This window comes from Danio rerio, chromosome 15 (genome assembly GCF_049306965.1).
Source record: "Danio rerio strain Tuebingen ecotype United States chromosome 15, GRCz12tu, whole genome shotgun sequence".
In the NCBI taxonomy this organism is placed as follows: domain Eukaryota; kingdom Metazoa; phylum Chordata; class Actinopteri; order Cypriniformes; family Danionidae; genus Danio; species Danio rerio.
The window spans coordinates 24,103,047-24,116,256 of record NC_133190.1 but is presented as its reverse complement, the minus strand read 5'-3'; the positions used below and the strand labels follow the sequence as shown (position 1 = coordinate 24,116,256).

General features: G+C 35.5%; 1 protein-coding gene across 4 annotated transcripts in view; it reads left to right on the top strand.

The window, feature by feature from the left end:
• Positions 1–13,210, top strand: part of sorl1 (sortilin-related receptor, L(DLR class) A repeats containing) — a 129,185-nt gene that overhangs the window by 18,110 nt on the left and 97,865 nt on the right. For all 4 annotated transcript variants that reach the window (XR_012390822.1, XM_073923655.1, XM_068213715.1 and 1 more), the window contains exon 3: positions 1,835–1,963. Coding sequence is in view for 3 of the 4 variants with exons in the window: in XM_073923655.1 (XP_073779756.1) it covers positions 1,835–1,963 (129 nt within the window). In the remaining variant the exon portion in view is untranslated. The remainder of the gene's footprint in view (positions 1–1,834; positions 1,964–13,210) is intronic.

Below are 13,210 nucleotides of genomic sequence, written 5' to 3'. Positions count from 1 at the left end.
CAGTCTTTTAATGGAAAAGAAGGGAATTCCTTTGTTTTTATTTTAATTTTAAAATGTTTTCATACCTAAATAAGGCAAAAGCACAGAATAGATTCACATTTAAGAGCGAGGGGCATCCCCTGGTGGTTCGCCAGTATGGGTTGTGTATATGAAGGATTGGCTTTTTAATGTTTATTGCCACCCTTTATAGAACGATTGATAATATGGGAGAAATACAGGAAAATACCTTTTCAGGATGAAGGCGGGATAGAACTGTAAAATACGGGAAAATCCCTGGAAAAACAGGAGGGTTGACCAGTATGAAAATGGAAGTATAAAATGAAAGTAGTGATTTCCAAATTTTGTTTTTGTATTTTGACTTTCATTGTAGACAATATGAACACAAACTATTTCATTGTTTGTCTGGTCAACCTAATTTCATTTATAATTTATGCATCCTTTCCTGTCATTCAGACCTGCAACGCATTCCAAAAAAAGTTGGGAATGGAGCAATTTAGGGCTAGTAATTAGAGGAAGTGGATACAGGTACTTGACTGGCCTGTCTGCAGTCCCGGCCTGTCTCCAATATAGAATGTGTGGCTCATTTTGAAGCACAAAATGTGACAAAGTCCCCATACTTCTGCTCACCTTAAGACTTGTTTGCAGGAATGGGACAAAATTACTCATGAAACACTTCATCACTTTGTGTCTTCAGCCCCTAAACATTTTTTAAGTGTTGTGAAAAGGAATGGAAACATTACAAAGTGTTAAATGCTTTACTGTTCTGACTTTTTCAAATGTGTTGCAAGAACCAAGCTTGAAATACGTGTTTATTTTGAAAAATAATAAATAAATCAATAAAATAAAAATCGTAAGACATTAATTGTTTGATTTATTGTCTGTAATGAAATACAAGTCAAAGTAAATTTAGAAATCACTTCTTTCTTTTGTATTTGTGTTTTCCATACTCCCCCAACCTTTTCTGATTTGGGGTTGTAAAAAATAAAACAAATGAAAGGCTAAAAATATGAAAGCCAAAGCAAAAACAAAATATTAATAAACATCTGAAAATATATTTGCAGGTTAAGCACCTTAGCTTAGCAAGATGCTAATATCAATCTCTGGAATCAGTTATCATGTGTGCTTTTCATAAGGAGCATTTATGAGGGTTATTCTTCTCTTAGTTTAGCAATATGCTAACATGTTTTACATAATACTTTAGGAGTTTATCATTCTGTTAGGATGCAGTTAGCTTAGCAACATGCTACCCTCAAACGCTTAGAATAAATTGTAAGCTGAAAGTTTCTGTATGTGTGACGTCAGTGGCTTTCATTTTGAGACATAGGTAGTTTCTTATCTGATTATAATGCTTTTAGCTAAGCAACATGCAAATATTGAACATTTTTAGAATTGCGTGTAAAAAGGATTTTTAGTGTGTTTGACGTAAGTAGCATTATGTTTGAGACATCTGAGTATCCAATCTGATTATGAAACTTTTAACTAAGCAACAGGTTAACATCAAACCCAAACCAAATGTAAGCAGAGTCATTTATGAGCTCACTGATGTTGTGAAGTTTGATTTGATTAAATTTCTCCTTATTTAGAAAGAACCAAATGTATCTAATACTAAAAGGTGTCTTTCTGAATAGGATGTTGACTTTACTTGCGGTCACATTAGTGAAATTTCATGGGCAATATAGGTTCATTTATCATTGTCAGTACTGCATTAGCGTATGAAGTACAGCTCACACAGAGACTAATTTCAAAAGATGAAGCTTATAATGAGTTTTGAGCATAGCTACAGTTTCAGAAGTGTATCAACTTGAAATGTGACATCATGCTTTTTAATTGACAGGTTTATGTGTCTTATGACTATGGTGCCAACTTCACCCCGGTATCAGAGAAATTTCAGCTGCCCAGGGAGCAGGAGGACAAGAAACAGGTCATCTCGCAGTTTTACCACAGTCCTGCCGACAACAAACGGGTAAGAGACCGAGAGACATTAGCTGGCCTATCAGCATGGCATCCTTGAGTTGTCTTGTCTTTGTGAGCTTAAGCTGAGGTCATACAAGACTGCTGTGACACAGGCCATCTGCAGCTGTGACCTTCCACCACTCCAATACACCCACAGATGGTGTTATCCAAGAGAGCAACTGGGCAAAAATACAATTTACAGCCTGTACCATGGCTCCCCCGATAGATGTACACACAGATGGACTGACAACAAATCGGATTTGGACTTTTTTTTAATTTGTCTAGTCTCTGTTCTGGACTGCAAATGTACTTTACAGATAACTAGAGATAACTTTACATATTTTGCAACACTTTACCGATAAGACTTTTGTGTTTGGGCAGTTTTTATTATGGCTCATCGCTTGTAGTTTTATGTGTTTCAAGAGTCTGAATTAAGCTGGATAATCAAGGCCTTGAGACGAAGAACCATATAAGTTCATATTTAAAAATTTTGATTAATAAGATTTTTTAATTTGGGTTGTGAACATATTATATATTTTTTTTTTTTACTTGAAGACAACAAAAGCTTCTCAATTCTGAGGAGATTACATCTTTCAATGTCAGTATAAAAAACCCAAAGTTATTGTGATTCATATTGCTCAAATGTAATGGTATATGTCCAGTTAGTGTGGAATACCAGTATTCATCTTATCACTTTAAACAACAAAATATCTGACTACTTTATTTTAATTTTAATAGAATAACAGAAACGTCAGGTTAATATTAAGCATTTCTTTCAAGTTTATTATTATTATTATTATTTATATTATTAAAAACAAAAATGCAGTATGAACAATGTATAGACCTACTTACAGTACAGGCAATAACAATCAATTATTAACAATAAATAAATAAATACAAAAATAATTACATAAAATGCAGACATACATCATAGTATCATCTGGTGCTGCGCACCTGTGTATATGCTACTTCAAGCTGTTCTGGCACTCTGCCATCTCACGATATAAATAAATATATATACAAATAAACACTGCCTGCCGTAGTTTACACAGGACTGGTGGGAAATATGCATTGATACAGCTTGACCTGCGATGTGCCTTCACCATTTGCAATTATTCTCAATGTATAGTTTGTCTAAAGTGATGTATACAAACGATATAGTATACTATGACCAGGGATACAGTCAGCCAGCGCAGTCATCTAAAAATCAACATTTTGTGTCTGCTGTTTTGTTTACTTGCTGGCATTTTCCCACACATTAATTCTGACCAATTGAGCAGTTAAAGAAATGTGTTCAATAACATCTGGCTAATGAGTGATGTGGATTTTGTCACATGACTGCATTTTAGTTCTTTTCAACTGGTTCGGACCAAAGCAATCAGTGTGGTGTTGTTGCCCTTGGTCTGGACTAAATGAACCGAACCACAGATGTGAAAGCACATCTGATAATGTCATAGTTGAGCTGGTCTCTACTGCCATGTCATGACATTCTGAATCACCCTCAACCACCTGTTTTTGAATCACCTGTTGTGTGTTTTGAGTTCATACACACCAACTTTAAAGATATATGACACTGTTAACAAGTGTCTGTCTTTTCTCCTTGCTTCTCACACGAGCATGTTATAAATACTCAGACAGATGTTTCACAAACATATCCACCTTGTCTACTGATCACGATGCATCCATGTTGAGTGCTGCTATCCATTAAAATAATCGTACAGTGGCTGTAGCTGACTAGGTGTCTCTTGTAGCAAATCCCATCACACGGGTAGTGAACATTCTCTCCAGCCAATCAATATCAGCAGTGTTTAAATGTGACGTTTTCGTAACACTACAGTTCACTTGAAAATCGCCCCAAAAGTGAGTTGTACCAAATCATGCTGTAGCTAACAGTGGAAAAGTGCCATAAAAGGAAAACCAATGTCAGATTTTTTTGTAGAAGTATTTTCTATTTAGACTATCTCTGTATAATGCATATTAACAACAAGTGAAGCTTCTTCTTGATAAGCACTAACAATGAAACTGCTTAAATATTGCTATGGGATAAGTGCCACCTAGTGGACGAGACTAAATTAGCATTTTTATTCAGCCTGTATGCTGTTTTTTTGCTTTGTGTAACCTAATTTTACAAACTAAAGTCAATCATTATGTTTTCATTTATAGACCATTTCAATGTGGTGATGTCATTGGCCTATGAACATTTCCTGCTTGATGCCAAACTATTTCAGAACTGTAACAAGAAGCAATTCAATCATAATGTTACGTAAACCAGCTATCATAACAATATTTTTTCAGTATGTGGCTCTTTTTAGATAATCAGAAACTATAGAAATTTTAAATGTAAAACAGGAAATACCATTGTTGGGACCATTGTTATTGTTTACATCCCTCAGAATGGTCTATACTTTGAAATGATTGCACATAATTAAAGCAAACTATTTTTGATGTACATTGGAATTGGGCAGGATACTTGTAAAAAAATCAGAATTCGGAATCGGCTGTGAGAATTCAAGAACAGTGCATCACGAGCCACGGGTTACTTTGGTTGGACTCTGCGGGTTGCAGAGGCTCATGGGAGCTGCAGATGGGGCAGTAGCGCTGTGGGACTCTGCATTGCGTCTTTGCAGGGCTGACGGCAGCAGAAGGTGACCATTCATCTGGAGTCAATGATGTGGCTGGCTCTGGAGCTGCTGGAGTATTGGCGCTAAAGCATTACCAGTGTAATCTGCACAGCGTACAGCCTCTTGGTAGGAGCACAGGGATGTTTAATTACATTTTAGTGATCGGAGTCATTCGCATTGTTGATCTGATTGTGGAGAAGAAACTCGGTGGTACAGATGGGATGTTGGCAGGGTGCTTGTGCGCTTTGTTGTGGAGTGTTTAATGGATTTATGATGAAGTAATAATCGTGACGTTAAATCTCTTATGAATAACTGCGAAGAATGAGCAGACACTTATGATTGATTCTGAGTCCTTGAAGACACACTGGGCCTGTTTGTTTGATTGATGGTGGCTTTGACTTGGAAGTGTGAATTGGTTTTCTAATGATTTGCTGACTATTATTATGCTTTTTTAAAAAGATTTATATTATTTAGATTTATTAGGATAGGACAGTATATTAATCAAGACGTGAATTTAGAGGGAGTAGGAGGCGGGGAATTCGATCTTGAAAGTTCTGCGAGTCGGGACTCAAACTTGGGACAGTAATTAAACAGTTTTTTTTTTTACATTTATAGTATTATATCAGGCCTGGTGAAAAGGGTGGTTCTTTTTTTCTCAAAATGTGGGCCTTTTTGCAGTTATTCACCTAATTTTCTATTTAATTATGAGATGATAAATATGAGTTGCATTTTAGTGACATTTTAATCACTATTTTTAGCTGGAAAAGCTTGTTGGATGGTCATTATAACTATACCTTTTGATGTACCAAAACATTTGCTAAATATTTGGAACAAAGAAATATGAATAAATACTTATTTTTAAAATACATATTACATCATTAGAAAACTCTTATGATAATCTCTTAAAATTAAAAACTGTAGCCTATTGTCATTTATTAGGCAAATAACAAACTGGCACAGCACATTACATTTTCAGAATTTTGCCATTTGAATTAGAAATGTTTTTAAAAAATGAATAATGTAGAGCTTCATTATTTTTCTAGCCTCTCTCTGGGCCGCTTTTGATGCTTCACACCTTTTTATTGGTCACTTTTGTTTCGGAAATAAGGTCCAAGACTTAGGAAAAAATTACTTGTAAAATGTTTTCTTTATTTAAAAACAATACTGTAGGTCAATAGTGAAAGATGACTTCACTTACGTCAGATTTTCTTGCACAGCTGGAAGTTGAACTGAAAAATATTATGAAATATATTTGTTAGCATTGGTCAAAACTGATTAGCTGAAGTCACACCGAATCGACAGTTAACAGAAAATTCCACTTGGTCTTATAGACTTCTTTGATGGGTTATTTTCAGTATTTTTGATGGCATAGCAGTCAAAATAGCACAAATGGGTTCATGTATGGGACAAGTTCTAGACCAGGGGTCGTTTCAGTGACTGACAATTTATAGGAGGGCTGTTTTAACATTCAAGCGCAATAAAAAAATGGAAACCTTGAGTTATTGATGCATAGGACAACAGACTTGACGTTTATATTTCAAGCATTACCTGTCACCAGTGGTAATGCAAATCAGCATGTTTATCATGTCACACATCAGCTGCTGAAATATATCTGTGGACGTTGTGTGTGTGGCCGAGCATTAGATGCACACAGTCATTCTTCCAGTGTATATGCAGTAAAAACTCTAGCTTTTTGTAGCTTTTTGTTTCTTGTTGCATGTATTGAAAGGGTAGTTTAAATAGCTATGAAAATGCTACAAATAAAAGGCATAATAATTATTATTCTTTTCCAACCAATTGTATTGTCCTAAAATCCTAATGACAGCACAAAGCAGTATGGGTAATTTACAGTAAGTGACTTTACTGGCAGTTGTTCTTTTCAATATCTTTCTTTTCTTTTGCAAAACTACAAAGAGGGAGAAAAGTATGTATGTACATATTCACATTTACTTTAACATGTTCACCCCAACCAGCAGTGCAATTTTACTAATATACAGTTGCAATCAAAATGATTAAACCCCCTTTGATTTTTTTTCTTTTTTAAATATTTCCCAACTGATGTTTAACAGAGCAAGGACATTTTTACAGTATGTCTGATAATATTTTTCTTCTGAAGAAAGTCTTGTTTGTTTTATTTATGCTAGACTAAAAGCAGTTTTTAATAATAATAAAAAATAAAACATTTTAAGGTCAAAATGATAAGCCCCTTTAAGCTATAATAGTCTACAGAACAAACCATCGTTATACAATAACTTGCCTAATTCCTCTTACCTGCCAAGTTAACCTAAATAACCAGTTAAGCCTTTAAATGTCACTTTAAGCTAGAAGTGTCTTGAAAAATATCTAGTCAAATATTATTTACTGTCATCATGGCAACGATAAAAGAACTCAGTGAATAGAAATTAATTATTAAAACTATTTTGATGAGAAATGTGTTGAAAAAAATCTTCTCTTCGTTACACAGAAATTGAAGACAAAAATAAGCAGGGGGGCTAATGATTCAGGGGGTTTAATAAATCTAATTGCAACTGTACATAATTTTTATGCAAATCTCAATAAGCATATGAGGAAAATCTATTAAATGAGACCATTTAAATCAAATATTAGCAAAATGATCATATTCGTTACACCACCATAAACGTGTAAGCAGTGAAGAAGTGTTGGCACAACAAAATACATGTCGTATAAAAATTATAATAATCAAACAACCTTTGAATATTTACAAAAATAGAACTTTATTAAAATTGAGCACTTGCAGACATATATTATAACGTTTAAATCAGCCACAGAATTAAAATGCATGTGTGTTACTTTCGACCACACACTGAGAGAAAATGAAAGTAAAACTAATCTGAATGCTGTGCTTGAAATGTCAACTAGGTGGGGGTCAAAACCACAAATGGCTAAATGCTACAGCATAACAATGATAATTATTCAAAAATATATGTTTTGGCGGCCTGAATCTATTTTTGACGTCAGCTGCGGGCTAGAGGTAGGAGAAAGGTGGGTGTTAAACGGCCTGTAGGCCGGCAGTTTGAGACCCCTGTTCTAGTCCTTTGTCAGTGAGGGGTGGGTCTTCCGAACCACCCGAACCTCCCCTGGCTACGGGCCTGTATTTATTTAATGTTTTAATTACTTTATGATTAATAATGATTTCAAAAAGGTTTTCTTATTACATTACATTACATTACATTGTGTTGTATTGCATTGCATTGCATTATATTATATTATATTATACTATATTATATTATATTAAATTATTTTAAATTATATTATTTTAAATTATATTATATTATATTATTTTTAATTATATTATATTATATTATTTTTATTATATTATATTATATTATATTATATTATATTATATTATATTATATTATATTATATTATATTATATTATATTATATTATATTATATTATATTATATTATCAAACCATCCAGAAGAGCTTAGCAACACTCTGGCAATGGTTTGAAGCACCCTGTATTTCTGCTTGCATTAATTCTAAAGTCTGATGATAATCATGTTTTATGCGGGAGATGTAAATGATCCACTTTTTCTTCCTCTTTTTCTTTGCATCATTAGGTTTTTTTTTCCGAGCGTTTCTGTTTCAGTCCCAGTCCTCATTGCCTCAGAGTCTGGAGAGGGATGTGCCCTGCTTCCATAACCAGGCCATGGAGAGGACAAAGTTTATAGCTAAAGCTCTCAAACGAAAGATCAAACGAATGGAGGAAAAAATTACAAAGGCAGAAAGGCATAATCTGAATAATTAATAATGCTAATAATGCCTTCTTTACCATACTTAAATGCTTTGATGTTCTTATGAATCCAGCTTCCTGAAATATCTGAAATACAGCACATTTGAAAGCTTCTGTTGTGACGTCAGACGCTACGGAGAATAAAGGGACACAATGAAAGTGGATGGAGATTTATAAAGTAGTTCTGAAGAGACTAAAAGCAGACCATATGACAAGTGCACTCTGAGTCTTTAAGACAAACAACCTGTAAATCTTGCATGAGTCATTTGGACTGCTTTTTATGTTTTTATTTGAGTTTGGCATTATTAACATCTGTCAAATTTTTTATACAGAAAGTAGATACTTTAGTACTGCCTTGTGTCTTTTTTTTAACAAACTTGTGTCTTTTTTAACAAACAAACAAACAAACAAGCATTAAAGTGTTTGCTCTCAAATTCAGATTTCTGTATGTTAAAAGGGATAGTTCAACCAAAATGGAAAATTCTGTGCTCATTTACTCAACCTTCACGTGTGTGTGTGTGTGTGTGTGTGTGTGTGTGTGTGTGTGTGTGTGTGTGTGTGTGTGTGTGTGTGTGTGTGTGTGTGTGTGTGTGTGTGTGTGTGTGTGTGTGTGTGTGTGTGTGTGTGTGTGTGTGTGTGTGTGTGTGTGTGTGTGTGTGTGTGTGTGTGTGTGTGTGTGTGTGTGTGTGTATTTATTTATTTATTTATTTATTTATTTATATAAAAAAGTTATTTTGAAAATTGTTGAAAACCTGTAACCATTGACTTTCATAGTATTTATTTATCCAGTTATGGCACTTAATTTGTTACAGCAGTGGTTACCAACCTTTTTTTTTTTTTTTTTTGCCTGAGACCCCCTTTTCCCCTGGAAACTATTATAAGGTCCCCCTCCACATTTAATGATAATATTGCTAATATAAGCTTGCAGTAATGATGACCAAAAAATTTGTTTTCAAACAAAGGGTATGTTATTACTAAATATCTAGATATGTTTATGCATAAATAATAGCCTAATGTAAAATATAAAAGCAAAACATCAGCAGGCCATTTGTAACAAAAAAAAAAACGTAAGCCTTTGCTCCTTGCAGTCCAAAACTGCTCTGGGCCTGTCACTGTATTGCGGATGAGTTCTCTGCAAATGTCTTGGATGGTCTGCATTCGTTAGCAAGAACTCTGGTGCAGATAATGCACTGTGGTTGGGTCAGGGACATTTTGCTTTGAGAAAGTGGAAAAAAATATATAGTTTTGGTAACTACTGTATATTGATATTTCCTGCATTTTGTGTTTTCAGTATTGCTAGCTCTGTGACCCGAAATGTTTGAAGCTTCCTTACCTGGGTCCACTATGCTTGGGTCTATACTATTAGCTGCTGAAGGCAAATTAGCGAGACTCTTTTTGTGAAGGATGAATTACAAATTTGTCCTTTTTTTTTTTTTTTTGGTCACCCAGGGGATGAAATGAACTAAGGCAACATGATTGTTCTAATCGTCCACTGCGAGAAAAAAAGAGACGTGATCCCCTACAGAGCTTACTGAGGACTGAGACCCCCCTTTTGGAGACCCCTGTGTTACAGGATTCTAACATTTTTTTCAAAATATTGTATTTTGTGTTCCACGAAATCTTTACACGCATTGATCCAGAGACTGTTTATATGGATGTCACTGAAGAGAAGATGACAAATGTTTACTGTAAGATGACCTTAAAAAAAATAAAATGGCCTTAAACACCTAGCAGGCACAAGACGTCAACATGATGTCAGATTGAGGTTGTACCCCAACGCTGTGGGGACATTGGATTTCATTTAAAAATGAAAATCAGGTTGACGTCAGAAACGTCCAACCTAAAACAACCAAATATAAACTCCTAATGATAATACAGCTTAATGTTGTGTGGATGTTACCACTAAGATGTCTATCAGATGTTGGATTTTGGTTGCCATACCTGACAAATAAATGTCAGTATTTGACGTCAATATGACGTTGGTTTAAGATGATTGGATTTTGGTCACTTTCCAACACAACCTAAAATCAACAAAATATCAATGCCGTTGACATCGTTACTACACATGAAAATAATACTTTTACTCTGCTTGCACTACATTTTTAGGCAAGTAATAGTACTTTAACTTGAGTATGATTCTTCAGTACTCTTTCCATCACTGCTTGACAGTAAGTAAATGTTCTTTTTTGGGTGAACAATCTCTTCAAATTCTTATTTTTAACTTTTATTTAGCTTTTAACTCTAAATGCATTTTTTAAAATAGATTCAAATTAAATTTGATTTGAAGAAATATAAATCAATACTGAATATATAGTTCAGTGTAAAGGTTAAAGCTCACAAAAAAATGTGTCCGAAATTTTTGCACACTCATCCTTAGGTATCAATTGCATTCATAAAACAATCGGATCAGGTTCTATTTTTTATTTTATTATGTTTATTAATTTATGTTTATTTATTTATTTATTTTTTTCCATTGAAAAATCGTTTCGAGAGCTGTTTTTCTCCTGGCTTGCTTGGTTTGGGGCTTGTGGAGCTGCGCATTGTTGGATTTGCTTGTTTGGGCTTTCAGTGGAAAAATAAACCACACTGAACTAAACTAAACTGCACTTCAACTGGACTGAAGCAGTTTCAATTTACTAGAACTTCTGTGTTCAGCTGCTTTGACAATCTACATTGTAAAATTGCTATAGAATTAAAGATGATGAACTGTTTCAGACACAGTTCAGAGCCCCTATACAAGCAAAAGGCAAAACCAAACAGCTCTTCAGTGTTTGAACTTTCCTCAGTAAAATTTAAAGAGCCCATATTATACATGAAATAGGGTCATATCTTGGTTGTAAAGGTCTCCAACAACAGTTTAATATGCATGCAAGGTCAAAAAACACTTTCATGGTCTTATAATCTGCATTTATTTTTACCTAATTATCCCACCGACTCCTGTATGAATCGTCCAGTGATTCATTTGTTCCCAAACCCCTCCTTAGCGCGAAGCTAATCTGCGCTGATTGGACCAATGACAGTCTGTCGCGATTGGTCGACTGCCTTCAGTCAGAGAGTGAAATGCCAAACAGCTAATCAGCAATATAAAAGTAATCACAGTTCATACACGCTCGATAGTGTAGGCGTGGATTTTAGCTGCCAGTGGGTCAATGTAAATACAGACTATGGACTTGAAAATACAGACGACTAACTATTTTATTGAGCAAAAACTCCAAAAACAGTTGAGGAGATCTCCTAGCTTCTCACTCTGCTCTTTTCACAGACACACACACACACATATTGCACACACACACACGCACTTAACCCTGCTCCGGACGACAACGCACACACACACACACACACACACACACACACACACACACACACACACACACACACACACACACACACACAAACACACTCACCTCCGGACGACAGCGCGCGCACACGCACACACAGACACACACACTAACGTTACTCCTCGTCCACGGAGCTCCGTTAACAAAGCAGCACGCGTCGCGTTTTTAACGTGACTTTGCACGCGATAAGAGAATATAGCCAGTTAACCTGATACAGTACACGCGGTTACAAGTAACAAATCACAACTAAATACATTTGCAAGCTAGAGTCAACGAGGCAACTTTAATCGCACGTACTTACACTTGAGAAATGGAAGAAACCCATCCTGACGTCCATCAGTAAGTTACTCTTTACTGATCCTTCCTTTAACAAACGCTGATGAAGTATTCTTTGTAGCATGTAGCTTCCAGAAGTTTCCAGTAGTTTCCAACTGCTTGGCTATAATGCTGAGGTTTCATGTTTGGGTAGAGACTCAATATATCCATCTGCAGTGTGACTTCAATCGACCGGCATGTTTGTGTTTGTGTGTGTGTGTGTGTGTGTGTGTGTGTGTTTGTGGGGGTGTGTGTGTGTGTGTGTATGTGTTTGTGTGTGTGTCTGGGTTTCTGCGTCAGAGGGCGGGGCCTCAGGTTTGAAATCTCCCGGGTTTGCGCGTGCACGTGAATAACTTGGTTTCATTCGTACGTCATGGCGAAACACCTAATGAATCGGTATCAAGGCGACTCGTTTGAAGCACTATGAGTCGACTCTTTTATAGATGAATCAACAGTTTTAAACACTGTTCACTAACAGATTTAAGCCTTAGCTGGATACTTCACTTCACTTAGAGCTGTGTTACACACTACATGGAGGGGAATTTTCAAAAACCCATAATATGGGCTCTTTAAACCACGCTGAACTAAACTAAACTAAACTTCAATTCTGAAATCTGGACTTTACTAGATTTTCTTTGTTAAGCGGCTTTGACACAATCTACATTTTAAAAGCGCTACATAAATAAACATGAATTGAATTAGAAAAACTATGCCATCACTTGAGTGTTGAGCACAGAGCACTTTATGACAGACAGTCTATACTCTGTAATATGAAGACAGAATGTGGCGGACAGTTGAGAACCATTGCCGTAGACTGCTGTATGCTGGATTTAGTGGCTGGCGCACATCTCCCCTCCTGCTGTCTGTGTGTGCGTGTCCATTTCTTTGACATGCTGCCAATTTCTATTCAGGATTTGTTTATGGATGGAAGTTTGTAAAGTATCACAAGCAAATGATCAAAATTCTGTAGATTTCCTGAAATAAACTTTGCAATTTGGGATAATTCTGCGCAGCTGTTTAATAAGAAGGCGAACTCTCCTTCCTCTCTGTGCAGGGTATTGGATGAACACAACATTTCTTTTTCTATTTTGATGAAGAGAGAGGAGAACAAAGCACTGCTTGAATGGACTCTGAATTGTTTTGGGTTTTTTTCTGCAATGGATTGTTTGGATATGAGTACAAAAAAGATACAGAAATTTGTGCAAAAACCTTAACTGAGCAGCATC